We start from the raw sequence: 24,746 nt of genomic DNA on the forward strand, positions 1-24,746 counted from the left end.
ATTCGAAAAAGTATAAACATATCATCTTATGCAAAACTATTCTTAATTGCTTTTTTTTACCAATACATACAGTTTTTCTATCATGTGTACTTTTTTTTGTTTTTCTTTAAATGTTCAACATAGGATATGTCATTGATGGACATGACAGTTGGTTGGTTGGACTTGACATCTTTTGTCGTCTACCAATTACCTGCTGCCATGTCAAATAAATGCCATATACATTGTACCTCTATCAAGGGGTTACAGAGCTACAGGCCTCTGGGCCTCAACTGTAATTCCTTCACTCATTGTCGTATTATGTATTTTCATAGTTTATATGTGACTCCTCGCCACAACTGAGCCCGGATGTCGCCAATCATCATTTTTGAGATATTCAACCAAAATATTCTGCTTGAAATTAGCTTTAAAATGATGTATATCATGTCTATAGTACTTGACATTTAAATAGTGAAAAAATCAATAAAACAGTCAATAAATCCTTTCTTTCCTATTGTTTATTGTTAAGTTCGATGGAGCATATCTCAATAGTGGCACTGGCGACATCCGGGCTCAGTTGTGGCGGAGTCACATATGTATTATTCTTTATAAGGTATTATTCTTGTAAAATGTAATGAGTGAAAAGATAATAATAAATCTAAATCTTGGTGGGTTATAAAGATACATAAAAAAAATAATTTGAGAGGCACTAAACATCAATATTCCCTATACTTAAACACATGCCTGCACCGTGAGAGCCTCCACCCCGACATTGCGTCATTCAAATTACAATATCTCAAAAAGTACAATTAGTAGATGTCAAACTTTCTCGAATTTAGCTAGATAAATTACCATCTAGATAAAATATAAATTAGCTCCATTCTATTATTACAGCAAAAAAATGTATTAAAAATGCCAAATATGTTATACGGGATCCATCCTTTTACATCAATTCACGGTGCATGACCATATATACATTAACACACAAAAATGTAGTTGCTTTGTCAGCAGGTTTGTCATTTGTCATTACATGCAAAATCAACAATCTGTTCAAGAATGAGATAATTTAAAAAATGCTTCAAGAATGGCATTAAACTCCTGCCTACACAGGGGCGGCGCCAGGGTATTTTGATAGGGGGGCAAATTTTTTAAATTGTTATGCGGTAGCGACAGCGCTCATGCGTCACGCTTATTGCCGACGTAGGGGGTGTCTGAGGGGGATGTGCCCCTGAGAATTTAGACAATTTTCAAAATGAAAGCACAAATTGAAGCCATTTTCACCCTTTTTAGGGTTATTTATTTATTTTCCAACCGCATATTTTTATGGATTTCATTCACGGGCCCGATGTTCTGCCCGCTGGTTTTAGGCATGGACCTACTCAATTAGTAAAGCCAGCACCTTTTGGCAACAAAATAATTTCATAATACAATAAAAGTCGCGTGAAGCGCGAAAAAATTGGCACTTTTAGGCTAAAATGGCCAAATATGAGGTTACTTTGGTCAGAAACCCACATACAGGCGTCAACATTGGGGGATGATTTTATGGACCATCTATACCGTTAATACCCTATCAAAATATTGGGGGGATTTATACCGCACACCCCGGGTCGGATCTACGCGGTGTATGTTAAGTCAGTTGCATTGTAGGCTATATGATATTTATTTTATGATATGCCGTTTTTAAAAAAATAAATTGGCACGATAAAATAATATGAATAGGGGGTGTCTTGAGGTTGAAAGCCGTAATCAGGAGCGTAGGTAGGAGGTAGTCGCCCTATGATCACTAAAAGCCAAAAAGGTCCACTTTGTGAGCGTAGCGAGCGAAAAAAACCCCAGTTTTTTTAATGCTTTTCAGTCAGAAAAGGACAAAATTTGCCCATTCGCGAAAAGGTCCAAAACAGGTCCACGTTTTCAAAATCAGCCCCCAATAAATCCTGGCTATGCCCCTGGCCGGCCGTAATGAAGTCAATTGCTTATTTATATTGGTGCATAATTTTTACACCATTTCTGAGTGAGGCATTCTAGTATAGGTTTTGGATATAGGCCTACAATAGTACAATGTGAGAAACCCCGTAAAAGTTGTGTGATATCGGACTGAAAGTAAACTTATTTATAATGATTAATTGTTGCATGCCACAGACTTGCATGAGTTGCCGCGCCAGGATAGCAACGTTTGCACAGGATTTTTCCAAAGTAGTTGGGAGAAGGCAAGAGAGGCCATGTGACTTAAATGGGGAGAATTTGCCAAAAATGGGCCAAAAATATAAGAACCAACAACTTTAAAACTGTAGGTACGTCATATAGGTCAGCATTCCACAAGGGTCAAGATGTCCGAAGGGGGAGTTTCCTCCTTCTAACCATGGCCAGGGAGGGAATGGCTCATTTTCTTCTTCTCCCTCCTTTTTCTCTCCCCTCCTTTTTCTCTCTCCTTCTTCTCTTTCTCTTTTTCCTTCCTTTTACCTCTTTTTTGAAAATCATAGGGGGGGACAATTGCCCCCATTGCCCCCCCTGTGCGCGCGCCCCTGTGCGCGCGCCCCTGTGCCTACATGTATACATGTTGAGCAACACATCAACAAGATGGCCACTACCACAGAGTATTATCTTATCTCTTTGTTTCTTTGATGTGCACAGATTATAATGTTCACCTTGCTGTATGGCTTATGGCAGTATCTATTTAGGAAAGATGAATTCTTTGTGCTCATACTTGGCCTGGATAATGCCGGCAAAACTGTAAGTAGAATTGTCATGTGAAAACCCTTCATGCTCACATTTTTAAATGGTGAATTTTGTAGACAAAACACATGGAAATTTAGTTCTATTTAGAACTGTTTTAATTTTGTATGACTTCAACATCAGAAGTTATGAGCAAAGAAGGATTGCAAAAATAAAGAAGTAATTAACCAGTTTTAGCCTTTATTGGCAAAGATAGAAATTTGATAATAATTAGGATCTTAAAAGGTGTGTGTGCATTACAGTTAAGTTCAAACACATCTCTTACAGTTTCGTTGATATAGAGAAGAGGTTTCTTGAAGAAAGAAACTTTCTTCTCACAATAATGCTCTGTATTGCACATATTTTGATTTTATGCAATATTTATTTCAGTTATATCCTCTTAATGACTTTGCAGTTTTAACAACATTGCGGTCGGACAATTGAAGAGCTAGGCTGATCTAGTTCTCACACCATCATATGAAAGAGTAAATTCCAATTTATATTTCCAATAATAAAAATCATTCGCAATTGTGGCATCGCGTGAACCTCTTGGGCAAAGCACACCGCTGTAGAGCACATATTGCAATTAATGGCACATTAATATATGTGACACGATCTGGTCCATGGAGGCCAAAGGCAGCAAATTTGAAATTGAGATAAAGGCATAAATATGAAAAACAAAAAGCAATAAAATACATAAGAAAATAGTCATCACAAAACTTCAGCATTTAAGAACCAAGTATTCTAGACCTATGGTGTTTTCAGCATAAGCCTAATGTTTGTATTTACAGTGTAGGTAATAATAATAGTAACTCAATTGTCAAATATGCCTCCTTTGGCCGCCATGGAGCAGATCGTGTCACAGACAGTTAGGAAATCATATTACACAGGGATCAAGAGGTGTGCGCAGTACAATGCATTGCATAATGGTTTTCATTCTCTTTTGCAGACATTTTTAGAAAGGACGAGATGGAATTCAATAGGAACTACAAGGGAATGGGACTAGACAAAGTCACTACTACTGTTGGACTCAACAGTAAGTCACTTAGGGCCCATACCTAAATTCCAGTGTGCAGCTTTCCCCAGCTTGACTTGGCAATCCCTCATTCAATGGGAACATAAGATTATTACATGGGTTTTCATGATTCCAGAGACAGCCGGTTTGTAGCACAATACAAACTAGAATTACACAGTTCGTAATTAAGGTGGCCCCACACAAAGGTGTGTAAATAACAGAGGTTTGTAAATACAAATAATATGAAATATACAAATAAGCTCATTAATATTCATAAATATGCAAATAACATGACACAAAACTATACAGCACATCAGGTAACCATATACTATCACAATACCAACTTAGAAGTTGATTAGTTATTGCATTTAAGCTGCAGAGTGGATTAGCGAAAATGTAAGCAAAATATGCAAATAAGCTCATTAATATTTATAAATATGCAAATAACATGACAAAACTATACAGCACATCAGGCCACCATATCCAATCACCAAACCAAATTTAAAGTTGATCGGTTATTGCATTTAAGCTGCAGAGTGGATTAATGAAAATGTAGGCAAAATATGCAAATAACTTCATTAATATTTATAAATATGCAAATAACATGACACAAAACTATAGCACATCAAGCCACCATATTCTATCACCATATCAAGTTGAACTCAGAATATAAAAACTTAAATTTTACTTTCATAATGTTGAATGGCAGTCTGGTAACCTATATCGTATGCGGTGTTTCTACAAAAAAATTTGGTTTGATACAAATGTGCAAGAATAAATTAATATTAGATCAGATCCTTGGGTGATGGAGTATATACCCTTATTATTCAACAGGGGGAGCTGAATAGGCCTATCCATGCTAACATCACTCCAATGTTGACGCAAATGCAGTTTGTTTTTTGACCGAGTCATAAACCTGAAAAATCACCAGTTTCAAAAATTGTGAATTTTCTCCTTATTTGTTCCTAAATGTTGTTACACGTATGTGAATATAAGATTATCTTTGATGTTGACCTACTTGTCCCCAGGTGTATGAAAATATGACATAATTGTTCAGAAGGCTAAAACTGTAGTCCAGCACCCTGGGTGGGAAGGAAATGTACTGCAAACTGCTTCAATTGGGCCTTGATCATATTGAATATTTTTCAATTTTAGTGTCCACCAAATGGCTTTATTTGGCACTCATTTTGTAAAATTTTCCAATGACTCAGGGGACACCATTTTTATTGTCCAAACTTTAATATGGTGAATGAACATATTATTCTTTCCGTTTCCTGTATACATGACTGAATGAGCAAGACACTGAAGCAATTACATTCCCTTCACTCAGGTGTCCAAATGAGTGGGCAGATAAACAGGGTTGTTGTGTGGAGGACTAGCGACCCATTTGCAAGCAGCATAATGCTGTGATTTTAAATTCATACAATTCAAGTTTTCATGCCTTATGCTTCAAAACACCAAACCTGGGCCAAGTCATACTTTATCAAAATACTGTGCTACTGTGTGGGCTGTGTTGTTACAGTACATGTAATGAGCAAGATTCTTCAAAGTTGGCTTCAAACATTGTTACAATTAAAATGATTGCTTTCAAGATTTTTCACAATATTCTATATGCTTTCTTCTTTATATTGCAGTTGGTAGAATCGACATATCAAATCTACGCTTAATGTTTTGGGATTTAGGTGGCCAGGAAGAGTTGCAAGCTCTCTGGGACAAGGTACATACACTGTGACTAAACACAAGTAAATCGGGTTCATTTCAGCAAGACAAAAATTGAGATGTTATTATCATATCATATTTCAACACCATCAGAGTTATACCATGTTCCTTAATAAAATGGTATGGGCAAATAACATTTCTTGTGCATTAATTATTACAACAAATACATAAATTTTGGGCATCAATAAAATTTACTTTAATATTTTCAGAAATTTTATAGGTCTCAAATATCATCTGAATGCATTATGGTTAGAAATTTAACTCAATTTACCTTGTTGCACATATTTTGTTTATGTAACAGTATATAGGCCAGCCCCATGAAATGTGTGCATCATTGGACAGATGTTTCAAATGGACAAATCATATATCAAAATGTTCAGAAAAGTCTGGAGAACCTTTTCTGCTTTGTTGCCAAATTTGGCACCTGCATGTTTTATTCTGTTAACTATTTTTGTCATGTGTTACCGCAAAATGTCACATTTTAGCTACCATTCTGGAAAAAAATGTGTTTGAATACCTACTCCAACCCCCAGGCCCGGGGCACTCGTATATGAAAGTTGTAAGCATCTGCATGAAAGAAAACGCGGATTTAGAGTGGTTTTGAAATGCAAAACAAGGATCCGCACGGATCCGCGATTAGGGGCGATTTTTTTAAGGACGATCCTCGCTTAGGGTACATGTAGTTCATCAAGTAATTCGGCACAAAAGAATGGTTTCTGAGCAATTTTACTGACCAGATTTAAAACAAAAATAGAAGCTGACTTCAACAGCGCCAATTTTAAACTTACCGATATCACTGTACCGACACACGCAATGTCTATCCTTGTTTTAAGGGGCAAATTTCAAATCAATTCCTCGTTTAGGGTGTTTTTATGATGTCTTTCCTTATTTAGGGACGATCAATGTAGGGGTAAATTTCAAACCCAATTCCTCGCATAGGGTGTTTTTATAAGAGTAAAATCCTTGTTTAGGGTTAGTTTGACAAATTTTCGACATCCTAGCTTAGGGTCATTTTTGAAAGTCAATTCACAAGGATGCTTGCAACTTTTATACATGAGTGCCCCCCCCCCCCTCCGGGCTCCAATGTTCATGTTCTTCTTAGCATATTGCGCATGCTATATGAGTAACTGGAGACTAAGAATCATAATAGAGTTGTCTCAATGTTCATCTTACGTGAAGGGTGATTCAGAAATACAAAAGTTGTGATAGTAAAAATTATTCTTTTTCGGAATTATTATAACAAGAAAAATATTTTGAGACCATTCTTACTTACCAAAATGGGATAAATTTTATGTATTTGACCCATGTTGAGCCCAAATTTCAACCTTTGACCTTTTGCTAATAACTCCAAACTGATTGGTCATAGGTAGGTTAAACTATTTATTTTCTGAATCCTTGTGACCTGAGGAATATTTTGGAAAAGGTTTTAACCAAATCAGAGCAATTTTTAGGTTTGACACCTGTATAACCTTTGACCTCATATATCTTTTTATTGCTCAAGGGTACCCACTGGGCACCTGTCATGTTTGACCTCTCAACATGTTAGGCATCAACTTTAAACAAGAAAATGTTAGTCATACACAACTTTACACTGAAGGGGAGAGAATAAAAGGCATCTATGATTTGTCCATTTGAAACATCTCTCATACAAAATCATCAAATAGAGCACTTTTGGCTGCATGGCCTCTATATTATAAATCAAATTGCTATTTGCTGACATTAGTCACACTTTGGCTCTATCAATTGACTCAAATTGAATAGTTGGATAGAACTTGCTTGTGAGTGTAAAGTCAGGTATGACTAACATTTTTTGCTTTAATATTGATATCTGAGGAGTATAGAATAAGAAAATAACAGATGCCCAATGGGCACCCTTGAGCATTCCGAGAAATCCGGGGTCAAAGTTTACACAGGGGTCAAACTCAAAATTGTTCCTATTTGGTTCAAACATATTCCAAAATATTCATCAGGTCATAAGGATTCAGAAAATCAGTCACGGGTTAATGGCAAAACGGTCAAAGATCAAAATTTGTTCTCCATGGGGGTCAAACACTGAAAAGTTACCCAATTTTGCACAAAATGTTTGTCTTGTTATAATAATTCAGAAAAAGTTTGCACTACATACCATGTTTCGTTACTGTCCATTGGGTCCAATTGATGTTGAGATATTTGCCCCCTTTACCTAGGTAACAAAATGTCGCATATAGTAAAATTTATTCTTTTTCTGAATTATTATAACAAGAAAAACATTTTGAGACCATTCTTATCAAACTCTGATAAATTTTCTGTATTTGATCAATGCTGAGCCCAAATTTCAACCTTTGACCTGTTTGCTAATAACTCCAGACTGATTGGTCGTAGGTAGGTCAAACTGTATATTTTCTCAATCCTTGTGACCTGAGGAATATTTTGGAAAAGGTTTTAACCAAATCGGAGCAATTTTTAGTTTTGACCCCTGTATAACCTTTGACCTCATATATCTTTTATTGCTCAAGGGTATCCACTGGGCACCTGTCATGTTTAAACAAGAAAATGTTAGTCATACGCAACTTAACACTGAAGGGGAGAGAACGAAAGGTATCGACTCAACTATTTTGATATATGATTTGTCCATTTGAAACATTTCTGCTACGAAATCATCAACAGCACTTTTGGCTGCATGGCCTCTATATTATAAATGAAATTGCTATTTGCTGACATCAGCCTGATTTACTCTATTAGTAGAGTCACAATTTGGCTCCATATATCAATTGACTCAAATTGAATAGTGTACATTTTGTGTTATCCCCCAGGCATTGGATGTTGTGTCACATTTTCCCTGTTTACTTAGCCAGGTTCCCTGTTCGACCCATTCTTTCTTCTTCTGGCATCACTTTGGAAATACTACTCGTATGCTTTTGGCAGATTTTGACCAAACTTGGTCTGAAGCATCACTGACCCAAACTTGTCATAAGTTGTACACAGATAGGCATCAAAAGGTCATGTAGAGGTCACCAGAGGCCATTCTGTAAAGATCTTTTTAATTGCTACTCATTCTCTAAATTGCATGATATGATCACCAAACTTGCTCAGAAGAACCACTGACCCAAACTTCATATATGTATGTTGTACCCAACTTGGGGTCAAAGGTTATGTAGCGGTTATTGGTTTTTCTACTCTAAATTACACAAGGGTCAACAGGGGGAATTTAGTCAAATGACACTCAAAGGTTAACAAAATTGGTCAGAAAAATTGCTGGCTTGTTTGCATTCATTTGGGTCAAAGGTCACCCAAAGGTCAAATTACCTATAATTAATAATACTATATTTGGTTTAGGGCCTACCAAATAAGATGACTACCGCCAGATGGTTCATGATTCAACTCAGTTCAGTCACTTTTGGTACACAAAGACACGAAAGTGGCCCAAGCTGTTTTATGACTTTTTCACACAATTGGCCATATCTTCGCTTGTAGACCACCGATTTGTCTGAAACAAAGCTTATGTAGTAGCTTAAGAAATTCCATGATGACCAAGTAAATTCAATGCAATTAATAAGTGACTTGTTTGCCTATACTATTTTCTAAATTGTATACATTTTTTGTTACAACCTGTATAGGCCTAAATGTTGTGAATCAGGAGTCACAATCCATCCATTCAGTGCTACGCTACTTAGATAGCGAGGACCAATCAGAGCAAACATTAGAAAAATGCGAACCATGCATTGTGTATAAATGCGCAGGTATGCACTCTGAGTACTACGTGCAGTGCTTTCGGACGCATTCATTTTTCTTGTGGGTTGATGCATTCATATTTGCTTGTATTTTCCAACATTTGTTTGTAGTGACAAGTTTGTTATAAGAATAGCAAAAATCCTAGGGTTTTATCTCATGTATGAAATAGGTTAATTAATGCGTAACACTTATTGCTTGAGAAATTGTAAAAATTAATGCACTTGCACTGAGACGAGTACGCTTGCATTATTTTGTACAGTTTCACTCCCAACAAGTGATACGCATTTATCAACCTATAAATCTTCACAATATAAGTACTCCTTCCACTTTGAGTACTGTTTTCAAAAGTAGCAAAATTATAGAGCATGTTGTGTTGTTGATTTCAGTACTATGCAGAGTCACACGGTGTTATTTATGTAGTAGATTCATCAGACAGGGAAAGATTAGAGGAATCAAGACTTGCTTTTGGTAAGTACCTACTCCCTATTCCAGAAAAATACAGCACTAATTTTTGGGATTAAAGAAATATTATGCTGTTTTGCTAAATAAAGTATAGCTCAAACCTAATCCTTTAGTTACTTCTAACTGGCAATAAAAGTCCACTTGTGACACGATCTGCTCCATGGGGTCCAAAGGAGGCAATTGTTAGATGACACGATGAAATGCTTTGCATTTTATACGCTCTCCCTTTTGTAGGGATTGAGCACTTTATTCAAAAGATAGTCTAACTATGAGTAAAAACTTGTTATTACACTCCTGTTTTGCAGGAGAGCACTTTCTGGCTATCTCCGATATATATAGACCAGGCCACTGACACTATCTCATTTGCATGGCAGAATGACCTGTCATTAATTCTCCTCCATAGCCAATTTGGTTTCACTCCCATAGAATAAAACTGGTTAGTTAGTTTATTCTTTCTTTATTGAGGGTAACAACTTCAGTGACCAGCACTGCTTTCCAAGCAGGCCCTCAGTCAATACAAAACATAATATAATAATAGTACACAAAAGTGATACAATATAAGATATACAAAAAAAATGCAATCACAATTATGAATTCATAGACTATACACATTTTAACATGAAATGAGAACATTTGTTTTGAATTGTCTCAAAGACATATTTTCCATATCAGTTCGAATCATTGGTGATAAACTGTTCCAAATATGAGCAGCTCTGACGTGAAATGTACGTAATCCAGAATTAGTGTTGTATTTTGGAACAATCAATGTATTAGACGAATGATTTCTGGTTACATGAGAATGAGTATTATGAACAAATTCAAACTGAGATGATAAATATGAAGGACTAAGATTTCTTAAACATTTAAATGTAAGAATAAGCATATGATTTTTCCATCTGTCACTTAGTTTGATCCACCCTAGTGAGTTTAACATGTCTATTACTGGTGTCCTAATATCAGCAAATAGAATCGTTCTAGCTAAACTATTTTGTAAAACCTGAAGCCTCTTTGATATTCCAGAGAAAGTTACACCACACTGAACTAGCATAATCAAAATTAGGGGGTACGAGAGCATTTGATAACATAACAAGAGTGTGATGTGGAAGAAAATGTCTACAACGCCTAATAATACCAATTCTTTTGAAACATTTTAGATAAATAATCATGTGACCATGACATATTATAATCAAACTTAACACCTAGATATTTGAAATCATCAACCTTTTCAATAATACAATTGTTGTATATAAGATTTACATTACTAAATTTATCTATGATATGATTGTTACCAAGGATCATCAATTTAGTTTTATCTACATTTAAAATGAGTTTGTTAGCTGTTAACCACTTTGCTACGTTACACATGTTTGATTGCAAATGTGCTTGAAGATCTACCTCATTCTTAGCTCTACATATCAAGGTTGTGTCATCAGCGTACATGACTATTTTGCAATCCACAGTGGATGCTAAGCAATTTACAAATATTATAAAGAGCAATGGCCCTAAAATTGATCCCTCATGAATACCTATATTGATATCTTCAAATTTTGAAAGAGTAGCATTTACATTAACAGCCTGAGATCTGTTGCTTAAGTAAGATTTAAACCAAAATAGTTCATTACCATTTATGCCATATCTGCTCAGTTTATCAATAAGTATATCATGGTTTACCACATCAAACGCTTTTTTTAAATCAAGAAAGATCATACCTGTAGCATATCCATTATCCATATTATTTAAAACAAAATCTTGGACATCAAGAAGAGTTGTAGTCGTTGAATGATTGGCACGGAAACCAGATTGTGCACTTGAGAGAATATTTGCATCATTTAAGTACTCATATAATTGATTATCAGCCCTTTCAATAATCTTGGACACAATGGGTAGGACTGAAATTGGCCTATAATTTCCAACATTATTTTTATCACCTGACTTGTGAATAGGTGTTACCTTTGCCTTTTTCCAGTTATCAGGAAATACAGAATTGCTTAAAGACAAGTTACAAATGTAGGCAACGGAGACTACCCGCCATTGTGTTTGTTCATTTACTGCACAGTTTAGATATAAATATTACTCATTATATATTATCACAATGTTGCATATTATTTGTATTTACACACCTTTGTTATTTACACACCTTTGTGTGGGGGCCACACATAATTCTAGTTGAGCTGAGTATCAAGAAAGGGGACCTGGGCAGAAGAAATTTCAAATGCGAATTTAACGGTAGGGTGAAAGCCATAAAGAAATGTCTGAAATTCTCCTGAGAATCATTGACCAAAAGAAAGTGGATATCATCATTGTATCTCTTCCAATCTTCCCTTCTAAAGTCTAACAGCAGCAGAGTCCAGAAGAGAAGATTCAAGGACCCCCATGAAAAGGTTACCCGTGGAAGGTACAGCACATGTGCCCATCCTGAGGCCAAGGATTTGATTATAAAACTTACCATCAAATTCAAAAGCTGTTGAGTGTCATAACAAGTTCTAAAGGGTGGGTTAGGTGGTCAGTGGGGGAGATTTATGAACATGTTTGTCAAAAAAAACCTTGCAGACCGCTAAAACCCCTTTATGGTTAATATTCTTGTACAAAGCTGTGACGTCAGCAGAGACCAGAAGAGTATTATCTGGGAAGGGGGCATTATTATTGAGGGTGGCGATGTGGTTGTATTTGTTGCGTTTAGTCTTCTGATGTGGTTGATGAAACCGGTACTGTCTTGTATTATGAAGGTAAAGATTCAACCAGAGGATGGAAGTGAAAGTCCACAAAGCGGGATATCTGGGGAGTAGGGCAAGAAGAAATAAATATCTACAAATCTACCGTATTCGTTCCAATAACCTCCCAGGGCACTTATTTTTTAGATTGTTTAAGCTGACAATATGTAAAAAAGGCACAAAATATTCATCCACCATCATCAGTGTGTCATATGTTTCAGACCATGATTCAGATTTGCATGGGCAGTTAATAAACTAATATCACAGTTTGCTTGTTGTAAAGTCACTGGGTGGGCACTTTATATTGGGGCATGGGCGGTTAATGGAATGAATACGGTACATCTGAAGTGTAAGTTTTTATTATTATTCAGTGGCCTAGACTGACTTCACCACATTTTATAATGGTGGTAGACTCAACTATCACAACATTTATACACGCAATGAACAGGGATGATTTTTCTGAAGAAAATTGGAAAAAATAGCTCCATAAAATATCAATTCATTGAGGCCAGACAGGAATCCTTATTTTTGCTGCTGTAGCTTAACCAGAAGTTAAACAAAAGGTGACGGTTGTTAAAGGGAGTGGATCCTGAACTCCAGGCAGAGTTGACATTTCCTGCAAGTTTTCCTTTTTCCATTTTACAGATGAAATGCTTGCACATGAGAGCCTAGATGGCGTACCACTGCTGGTGTTAGCAAATAAACAAGATATACAGGTATGCTTTCCAATAATATACTCTCTATGTATCCAAACTAATGTTTTGCTGCCATGAATTTATTTAAAAACAAACAAAAATATAACCCACAATACTACATGCTGTGCATGTGCATGTGCATGTGATAGTCGAGGATAGAGATCTTAAATTCAAAACATTTAATTTATGTGTCAAAATGCCTTTTTTTGGTGATTTTTGTTCAGTTTTGACCAAAAAATGTAATTTTTACATGGGAAATTTTTCGTAAAATGACTTGTGCATCATGGAAAGTGTATCAATTTACTAAGATGGCTGTTTGGATCAAAAAAAAGTCAATCACAACATTTTTCTGTGACCTATGGTGTTTGACCAATGACCTCTTAGAATGTATAAGTAGGCCTAAAATGCATATTTTTGGTCATTTTGGCCAAAAATGTATCCTTTATCACCAATTTTAGCAATTTCTTGCATTTCAAAAGTTTGAATTACACTTAACTTTATTGATAAACAAGGCTTCTTTAATTTTAGGCAATTGAGAGAATTGAAAGAAAATGCAGTTTCCATGGCAATGACCATTAATGCTCATTTTTAAGCAAATATTCCTGTAAAATAAAGCTTTGACCAACAAATACATCATATACCCTTAAGTATATGTTTTAGCTCATCAATATTACCAGTAAGACTGCAAATGTTTAGGTTTGCTAAAACAATATTTTTCCCATGGGTATTATGAACTCTATTGTCTTTACTTATTTGGTTTTAATTATCACTTGATATATATTCAAACTACTGTTGCTTTTGATACCCATACAAGCTTCACTAATATCATTTAAAACATAATCAGTATGACTGTCATTGCTATTTTCAACACTGTTTTCATTTAAAATGTGAATACTATTTGTTAATTCATTGATCGCTTTATAACCATTGTCATTAGGATCATCATCATTGTTATTCTTTACGTTAACATAAACATTATTTCTCACAATTGTATTTTCATTTTTGACACTATTAATTTCTTCAACAAGATGGTTTATGGCCTTATTTGCATCTTTGACTTTGTTTAACAACTTCTTGTGTATCATCATTCAATTTAGTATACTCATTTATAACAATACATCATGATATCAACAACACTATCATTGCTACATGTATTACCATGATTACCGGTATTATTAGCATTATTTTCATTTGAATAGCACTATTGAAACAGTTGTTGACATAATTGTCATGAGAGTTTCTGTTATCATAACTCCACTTTATTAAGTCATTGGATAATGCGGATTCCATTGAGGGAAAGCTGAAGTGACAGCAAATCGTAAATTAATAACTAGTCTTCCAAGACCTCTGTTGTTCAAGTGGACATAGTCCCAATACCTGTTGATGTGGTAAGTAGTGGGCCATTGTCAACAAATGTCAGTCTACTATTCTTACGGCAGTTGCGTTCAAACATTTTGTTCGGCTTAAAAGCCAAATCATTGGGGGTATTACTCCTATTTTGAGAAATGAGTCTTGGTAACACTCCAGATATAATGATATGAGCCGATGGGTACTTTTTCATTGTACCATTTATTAGTGCTTCTGCTTGTCTGTGGCACTCAGCATATTGTCTTGTTGTATTGTTTGTCCATGCCTGAAGAATGATAACATCAGGAGATTGTGCAGTCAATGACAAGTTTATGAACATCACCTATGCTTGCTCCACTTTTTGCATACACTCTTGTGTTCTTACCGCGGTAAAATATGTGTTCTTTAATGCGACTGCATATTGAATTGCTGAAAATGATAATGTCAGCTCTGTCTCTTGAAGTTGAACTTGATTGGTGTTGCTGTTCAGTTTTTTGTCTTGATGGACTGTTCAGGGGTTTAGTATCTTGATTTGGTGCTTTGGTAGTGGTAGGTTTGGCCTTAGCTTTTGGCGTTAAAGCATGTTGATGATTACTTGGTGTTGTCATCATTGATGCACTAGGTGCTGTAGGTGTAAGTGGGCGTTTCCTCAACATTGAGAGCACTGAAGGAGTTGGAGAGGGGGATCTTTTATCTCTTGTCAGGCATTTTAGAATTAGATGATTGTTGAGGTAGTTCCATTTTGTTGGCATTGTATTTCTCTTCTGATGAACAGGAGTGGGGGTAAAGTCATTTGTACATTTGCTCCTCTGTTTTGGCATTTGAAACTGCTGACCTTGTTCACTTAATTTTGATTGTAAGCTCATATTTTGGCGCTTGTAGAACTCCATTTCTCTCAAACATGTCATTAAACGCTTTTGCAAGTTGGGTGTGCAAATCTTTAAATTCATTGAGTTCACATTTGATCTCTCTGTTGTTCTTGCCTAAATCATCATTTGCTTTCTTGAGATTTTGTATTTGCTTGACTAAACTATCAACAGAATGAAACGTTTCACCGACTTGAGTTCCAGTAGCAGTTGTTTGATGAGTTGTTTGCGTGCTGGTACTAGTAGTGGTAGACATGTTTGTGATAGTTTCTGCATCCATGTTTGGCCTTGGTAGTGATGTTCTATACACTGAACTTGTGTGATCATCCAGGGAGAAATCTTCTTTCATAAGAGAAGGGAAAACAGGAGGAGACTTATTATAATGCAGATGAGGTATATTGTCACAGTTCATGATCATTTAGGAATGTTATCATGACGTACTTATGAATTCCAAGAGATCATAGGTCAAAAACCACAGGTCACAGATAAATCTTATGATTGACTTTTTTATTCAAATATCCATCTTAGTAAATTGATTTCCGTGATCATTTCAAAAAATTCCCATGTAATATTACATTTTTGGTCAAAACTGAACAAGAAGATGGCATTTTTACCCAAAAATTAAATGTATTGAATTAAGCGATGATTTTATTTACATATTTCAAATATCCTTGTGACATGTGTTCTGTACACCAAATATGAAGTTTCTACTCCATTTAGTTTTCAAGAAATAACTAGTTTAAAATATGCCATTTTTAGGTAAAAAATAACAAAAATCCTTAAATAGCGTGACCCTTGCCATGGAAACGGAATAGAAAGCACGGATACAGACTTGACAACATAGCAGGTATTAAAATTCAGACTCAAAGGAATAATATAGATAAGTTACGTTATTGGAATTTGTCTTGCAGGATTGTCAAACAGTAGCAGATATCAAGAAAGAATTTAATAAGAGTGCAAGTAAGTTAGGAAGAAGGGACTGTCATGTGCAGCCTGTGTCAGCTTTAACTGGGTGAGTGCTTTAGTCATACACATTTTAAGTACATTTAGGAATGTTATAATTTTTTTAATCAGAGATTAATACTTGAGTTATTGTTCAAGTAGTGCTTAGAGTAAGAAACATTGAAGTACAGAGATCTGCCTATATCCACTAAAACAGCAGTATGTGCAATGCATCTTGGTGAAATGGCATTTTATGCCCATTTAAACATATCCAAACTGTCAGTTGTACTATCACTTTGCTTGTTTACATTATGGGGAGGATAAATTTATTTATTTATTTATTCGTTATCTATTCCAGAAAATTCCGTCAATATAAAAGTACTGGTCTCCTTGGAAGCCCTGATAACATATAACATTGATATACAAATAACATTATAAGTATATGAATAATTAATATACAAACATGGAAATATAGAACAAGTTCAAATTAACAAATTAATGACGAGGGCTAAAATAAGTCTTAAATACATACAAATTTATAGGGCATTCTTGAACTCATTCAAGCTTAGTAGATCCTAATTGGCACAGAGATTAAAAGGAGGTCTATTCCATGAAGTGGCAGCTCTATAATGAAATGTTCTCTGCCCAGAAGACAATTTCCACCTTGGAACAACCAATTTGTTATGAGATTGACTTGAGTATTAGTAGAATGCGAGAGGAGGTGAAGGTAAATTGAGATGACAAATAATGTGGAGCAATGTTCTTTAGACATTTAAAACTAAAATAAGTAACTGATTCTCCCACTTACTATGAAGTTTAACCCAGTCCAGATCTTTCATCATTTTGTCCACTGGTGTTCTTATGTCTGCAGAAAGTAAAATACGAGCAAGTCTATTCTGCAGAATCTGAAGCTCATTTTTGTGGGAAGCACTAAAATTTGACCAAACAGAGCTGCAGTAGTCAAAATGAGGAAAGACAAGGGCTTAAAGGAAGGTGACCTGATATATTTGGAAAATCAAATTCTTTAAAACTTACGTATATAAAATGTCATCATTTCAAGCACTCATGATGCAAAAAGAACATGTAAATGTTTTTTTGTAAATGTGACTAATTCCTAATGGAATTACCCGATATTTATACAGCGTGATATTGGTAGTCTACAGTGTTTTTATTAATGATAATCATCATGATCATGTAATATATTGATTTCAAGTGAAAGGCCCTATTTTTCTCATAAACATTGAAATTGGAAGTTCCAACTCTGTGTATTTTCAAAAATATCATCAAAAAACTGCCTAATTAGGTCTCAAATGTGGTATACCAAGAGTAGTACATGTATCATCTGCATACATTACACACTTACAACTATTATTTACGGCTTCTGGTAATGAATTAACAAATATTATAAATAACAAGGGTCCCAATATTGAGTCCTTAATTTTAAAATTTGATATAGAAGAATTTATATTTACAGCTTGAAAGATATGATTGAAACCAAATAAGAGCTCTACCTTTGATACCATATGAACTAAGTTTTTGAATAAGAAGGTCATAGTTAACAGTATCAAATGCCTTCTTTAAATCTAAAAAGATTGAACCTCAAACTTTGCCATTATTCATGTTATTTAATATATGATCTGTCACATCTGATAGAGTAATATTAGTACTATGATTACGCTCTAAAGCCTGATTGACATGGATTTAAAATATTGTTACATGTTGGATAATTATACAGTTGGTCATGTATAGAGTGTTCTAAGATCTTAGAAAAAATAGGTAAAACTGAGATGGTCTACCACTTATGCTGTTATATTTGGTTGTTTTATTTTTGTGATATGAAATTACCATGGAAATGCCAATTTAAAAATGTAAAAAAGTAAGTTACACACATTCAAACATTTTTTTTTTTTTTTTAAATTGCATGATAATTATTTAATTTTAAAAAAACCCTACATAAACTTAAGCTGTATTTATGTATTGTGAGGATGGGTTGATGGAATGCACTCGCCTCTAACCACTGCAGTCCAGGTTTTATTCCATGCAGTGCAATATTAAAGTGAACATGGTTTTCCTCCTACCTTTTCCCATAATTACCACATCATGTTATACATGTAGCTGCATAACTGTGCTTCACAACAGTGCCTGGAGATCCACTTGGTGAATGTTATTAAAGTCCAGGGTCTGACTTAGGTTTCTGTTTTTTTACTGACCCATGGCCTCCAGGCCAGTGACATTGTAAAGCTAGTGGCTCAACAATATTTAATTTTCTGGCCCAGCTTTCTTAATATTTTCTACTGCAAAATACGAATAAAAGAAGCATAATTAACAAGAAAACATTCCATTTTGAATTATTTGTGTTGGGTCGCTAGGTGTAGTTTACATAAAGTACCACACACCGCAAATCTTGTCTTTACTAATCGATATTCAATATGGGGAAACACATTCATTCATTCATCTTTATTTCATTCAAATATAAAATATAACAGCACAACAATTAAACACATATATTGAATGAGGAGGTTCTCGGAAGGCCGGATGGCCTGTATTATGAACCCCTAAGAAACCCACGTGGCCGTCCACTTAAACACAAAAGAGTTTGAAAACTTGGGAGTCACTTTACCTGTTGGTGATGAATAGTCTGTATTATTCTATGGTAAGATGACTTCAGGTGACTCCTAAATGACCTTTGACCTCACACCTGTGGACATCACACATGTCAATGTACCCATGGTCATTGTGTCCAAGTCCCTTTGAAATCCATCAAAGCATGTGGGAGAAATCAACAAAAGAAGGCAAGGGCTAACATTGTTTGTCCATGGGTTAACAATTCAATTCCCACAAATGAGGGAAATTTATTCAGCACATAAAGGCCTCCAGCCCTGAAATATATTGAAAGTTACTTTAAAAATTACTTTAAAAATACTAATAAAATAAATATATCTCTTCCGACATGCATTAAATAGATATTTACACCAATTTGTCAAAATCCTGCTATCAGAAGTCTGCATGAATTAGCAATACTTCAGTTCAGATGGATTTTCACGATAGTAATAGTATCTATAGGAATAAAACATTGACACTCATTCCTAACATATTTACACCCTAGAACAAAATGCAGCTCATGCATCTTCAATCAATCAGAACCACACAATTTACAATTTACAGAGATGCTCATCACATGGTATACCTTCATATCTTCCTAAAACTACTTCCAAATTCAAAATATTACCCAGTCAGAATTTAGTCGGCTAAATCCTCAAAATATAGTTTCGATCACAAAAAGTTACTTTATACACATACGATCTCTGTCTTAAAGATTTAATAATTTTTTAACTTTTACAATTAGTACCCATAGACTGAGGACTGAGTAAAATGTTGTAGTTCTATGTCTGCGCAACAATGCTTAAATAATGAAATAAAAACATTTTTATTGGCAATCTAAACGTGACCAAATCCTCTAGAGAACAAAATATTTCTGAAAGCCAATGCCCAACACTCCTGACCATGTTCGACTTTGTTGTTCTGAAATGACTTAATACTAGACTATATAACCAATACAATACTTAATAACTCTCATCAGGGTGTGAATAATCAAAGGATATCTGCCCAATTCACCTCGTACGCCATCGCTAAAAGTTGGGGCAACTTTAGTATCAAAATGTTTGCACATTACATCAGAAGAGAGAAACCAAATTTACTGGCAATGTTTTTAACACTAAAGGCTTTCTCTTTCACTTTGGTTTTGAAATGCTTGATCGTCCTAGTCTTTATATGTTTCTCAAGTGAATTCCACTTAATTGGGCCTGCTGATTTTAAGGTTTTATGAGCAAAATTCGTTTTAGATTTAGGAACCTGGTAATCTTCATTATTTCTTGTGTGGTACTTGCGCAGAGTACTCTGCCTCACAAAATATTTTTGAAATGCTTTTGGAAGTTGATTGGTAAAATATTTATACATAAAAGTACATTTAAAATAGACTTGGTGATTTATTAAAGCATTATTTACAATATTGTTTCATGCAGGCCAGCCGAAGCCGACCTACACTCATCAGAATATTGTAAATAATGCTTTAATAAATCACCAAGTCTATTTTAAATGTATTCCAGCTCCCTTCTTGGTTGAGCACTTTACTGTGGATGATTTACCTTAGTTCAAGATCATAGGTATTGTTCTGAAAGAGAGGAGCTGAATGACTATTACAATGACCATTTGATGCAATTCAAGTGCCCTGTTTTGCAGCTTGAAAAGTTTATCTAAGTATGTTTTACAAGTGCTGCCCCATACTATAATACCGTAGTTAACATAAGGAAGTATCAGTGTACAATATAATGAACATAGAATATGCTCAGGTACAGAAAATGTTTAAATTTGTTAATGATTCCTATACCCTTAGACATGTTTTTTTGCAATGTTATTGACATGATTTTTCCATGTCAGGTTCTCGTCAATTGTTACTCCAAGTAATTTTGTATTTTTATCTCTTTCGTGTTATCCAATACAATGTTAACACTATCATTATAAATATATGTTTTACGACTTGTACCGAGTAGCATGTAATTTGTCTTGCTTGCATTTACAGACAGCTTATTTGCTTTAAACCAATTACATGTATTGACCTCTTCTAGTTCCTTGTCAATGAGATCAAATTCAGATATATTATCTGGATGTGAATAGGTAATAGTAGTGTCGTCTGCAAACAAAACAAATTCTAGAACAGAAGTATTTATAATATCAGTAACATACAGTATGAATAGTAAAGGGCCTAAAATCGACCCCTGAGGTACACCACATGAAATGCTCATATAGCTGGATTTACATGAATTGTAATATACATATTGTTTCCTACTGTACAAATAATCTGTAAACCAATTTAATACATTTCCCCTGAACCCATAATACTCTTAACTTATATAACAAAATGCTTTGATCTTGTTGTGTGTTATCTGTCAACAATTTTATGCCTGACCTTTGGTTAAAATTTGGTTTCACCATAAGTGGCAGGGGGAGGGGAACACATCCCCCTAAATTTTTGATAGGGGGGCAAAAAAGTAAACATTTCAAATTGCCCCTATGGAGCTCAAATTTGGTAGGTGGGTGGACTTCAACTTGGACAAACAAACAAAGTTTCCAGGGTGACCTTTTCTTCTGATCTACGGTTAAGAGGTCATAGGTCAAAAAGGTAAAAATTTCAAATTGCCCCTGTGCAGCTCAAACTTGGTGGGTGGGTGGACCTTGGACAAACAAACAAAAGTTTCCATGGCACCCTTTTTGTCAGACCTACGGTTAAGAGGTCATAGGTCAAAAAACATTAAAAATTCATGGAGCTCAAACTTGGTGGGTGGGTGTAACTTTGGCCAAGGAAGCTCAGATTTGCGTTTGTTAGGTCATGCATGGTCAAAGGTCAGGTCAAATTTCAAATTAAGAGCGAAAGTCAGGTCAAATTGCAAAAAGCTGCAATTGAGCTCAGCTGTGAGGACAGTGATCCCAGCCAAAGGACACACCCTGATTTTGAGATCTGCAAAAGCCAATAACCATGACAGCTGAGAACTGCGAAATACGGGTAACCGCCTAGTTTATAATAGATTGATTACTTTATTTGGTAATTTAGGTTTATTGTTTTTAACGTATATTGCTTTGCTATTTATTCATATATTGCTTTTGTATTAGGTGTACGGATACTTTTTTGTGCAGTAATCGGCATCATGAGTTTTTTTTGTTGTTGGTCTTTTACCTACTGGGGCCTTCAAATTGCCAAACGAAAACAAATATGTCTTAAGTATTTTAATACTCAGTAAACCGTATCTTTTTTCTAACTCTTCATGCATATTTCTTTTGTTTTGTTTTGTTTTTCAGAGAAGGAGTAAATGATGGCATTGACTGGATGGTGCAATGTGTTAAAAGAAACTCTGTTAGAAGACCACCAAGAGAGAAGGAAATTAGCTGAATTTGGCATATAAAATGGTGTTAAGAAACACCATTAGATAATAAATAAGAAGATATCTTGCCCTTCCCAGAATCCTTTGCAACATGACATCACCTCGTTACATCAAATGACCAGGACTGCTGACTGCTTTTAATTTGTACAGGTTCCCTTTGCTTTCAGATTGAGAATAGACTGCCCCAACATGGGTCCATAGTCAAGAAATAAACATTTTGCCCGATATGGATGTGCTCTGTTCATAGAGGTATTTTTGTCACTATCCACCATATAGCACTTGATAGCAAATCAACATAGAAAATGGAAATGGGAGAATGCATGATTATTGGAAGCTTAAGATATCTCCCCTGCCAATCTCCACAAGATCTAAAAATACTTGATGGACTATACTACTTCTCTGAGTCATAGCTCCACATGAAGTGATGGCCAAACATGGATATTTGAAAATGTGCCTTGTGTGGTGAACGTTGCAGACAGAAATGGAGCAAAAACACCAAAAACATTGAGCTTAAAGCGATAATTGCTAGTTACATGCAATGAGATATTTATTGTTCTTTCAAGAAGTTGTAAAAAATTTGTCACTCAACTATAACTTGTAAAATGTGACCGTACAGCATGAATGAGCCATAAATGTCCTAAATTGTATTCTGAGTTACAGTGTAAAATGTGCATGAAGGTTGTATTCATCGGTACCTCAAGTTGGTGTGATATGCATCTCATTTTGATCAAATCAATAATCCTATTGTTGAAGGGGATAATAAGCTTCTACCTTAGATGTCTATAGAATTCTTAATAGCTCTGGTCTTTGTTTGCTTTGTCTAAATCCTGTTCAAGTGGTGGGGTACAAAGCATTGCATTTTGTCTAGGTATGTATAACCAACAATTAACAATGAGAGGATGTTGACTTGGAGATGATTTGAAATGACCACCAATTATGACTGTTTGATATTTATTACCAGCAATGTAGAAATGAAAAAAGGTAGCATTTTGTTGAAGGAGTAATTTAAAGTTCAACAAACCATAACCCCGCTTTTGGACATCGTTTGAAGTCAAATAATATACCATTTTAAAGCTTATGATATATATTGTCTAAACATGAAATAAAACAAAATTGACCGGGGTAGGAATTTACTGCTCATTCGTCATGTACGGTCACAAATCGATTAGCCTGTGTTATAAAGAAACAACCCAAAAGTTTGGTGATGTCCTATAACGAAAGTCCTTCATTAGGAAGCTGACTCCCTCCCTCCCTCCCTTCCTTCCCCCCCCCCCCCTCCCTCCCTATAACTTAAGTGTGAAATGATGAAAATTAAAACCAGGAAGATCAACTTTGACTAGTTTTTACAACAGGACTTTCATTTATAGGACTTCATCAAACTTTTGGTTTGTTCCCTTAGTGAATTGGTTGTTGAACTTCCAGATGTACATTTATATCAGTGTGAAGACATAAAATAGATGCGAGTTCTTACTACATCGTAGGACATCCTTCTTTCTTTACCTGACACTGGCTATGTCTTCTGAAGGTATTAAATTGGTGAAAAGAATAGCCTATACAAGATGGTTTCAGACATCGCTTTTGCGTATGATTTTCGGATGGTGCATGCAGTGGCACATTAATATTTTTCTTTAACTATGTTAACCATGCATAAAGAACTGTTGTACATACGTGATACCCAATACTGAGTAATTGTGTGGGTTTATTTATTTATTTATTTTAATCATATTTATCCAGGGTAGCCCAATTCAGCCAAATAGCTGGTCTAACATGGGGCCCTGCTACACATATATACAATAATTTAAAAGCAACAATTTACAACATACAATTTATATAGTATATACAACTCTTAGACAAATTTAAAATACAAAAATACATACAATTTTCAAAGTAAATAAAACACATCATTTACAAGTATATGCACAAAATTTTAGGACTTGAATCTTTGCTTGAAAGTCTGCATATTTGTTGAGCTTCTTAATTCATTACTCAGCTTGTTCCAAACTTCAACCCCACTGTATGAAAAAGATGATTTAAAATATACAGTATCATAACCATTCATGCAAGGCGGAAGAGCCAATACATTTGTCGCAGCTTGTCTAGTGTTAACATTATGCTTTTCGTGTATATACGAAAACCTGTTGATTAGGTACTGTGGAGCCATATCGCTTAGACATTTAAACATTAACAAAGATTTGAAATACATTGCACGATTTGGAAGTGATTCCCATCCTAATATAGGAAACATTATATCAGAAGACGTAAGGTAATTGGCACGTAATATGATTCTTGCACATCGCTTCTGTAACACACTTAATTTACGCATATCTTCATTGAAGCGACCAAACCACACTACACTACAATAGTCGAACTGCGGTTGAATAAGAGCTTTGTATAAAACATTAAGAGTGCGTGCGTCAAGATATGTTTTAAGACGCCTTAAGAGTCCTATTTTACAAAAAAGCTTCTGTATAACAGAGTTAACATGATTGTGCCAGAGTAATTTAGAATCTATCTTTACACCAAGACATTTGGCACTATGAACTCTTTCAAGTTGACAATCATCAATGGTAACTGAAAAAGCAGAACATTTATCATTACGTAACTTAGGCTCACTACCAATGAGCATAACGTTTGTCTTTTCAGCATTAAGAAAC

At 35.1% G+C, this 24,746-nt stretch overlaps 1 protein-coding gene across 1 annotated transcript in view; it reads left to right on the forward strand.

Annotated features, from left to right (window-relative positions):
* Positions 1-23,650, forward strand: part of LOC140165737 (ADP-ribosylation factor-related protein 1-like) — a 35,240-nt gene extending 11,590 nt beyond the window's left edge. The window contains 8 exon segments of the mRNA XM_072189052.1: positions 2,608-2,706; positions 3,638-3,650; positions 3,653-3,724; positions 5,338-5,420; positions 9,520-9,601; positions 12,952-13,022; positions 16,126-16,226; positions 22,010-23,650. Coding sequence (XP_072045153.1) covers positions 2,614-2,706; positions 3,638-3,650; positions 3,653-3,724; positions 5,338-5,420; positions 9,520-9,601; positions 12,952-13,022; positions 16,126-16,226; positions 22,010-22,100 — 606 coding nt within the window. The 5' untranslated portion in view covers positions 2,608-2,613 and the 3' untranslated portion in view covers positions 22,101-23,650.
* The last annotated feature ends 1,096 nt before the right edge of the window (positions 23,651-24,746 follow it).

This window comes from Amphiura filiformis, chromosome 12 (assembly GCF_039555335.1).
Source record: "Amphiura filiformis chromosome 12, Afil_fr2py, whole genome shotgun sequence".
NCBI classification, from domain to species: Eukaryota; Metazoa; Echinodermata; class Ophiuroidea; order Amphilepidida; family Amphiuridae; genus Amphiura; species Amphiura filiformis.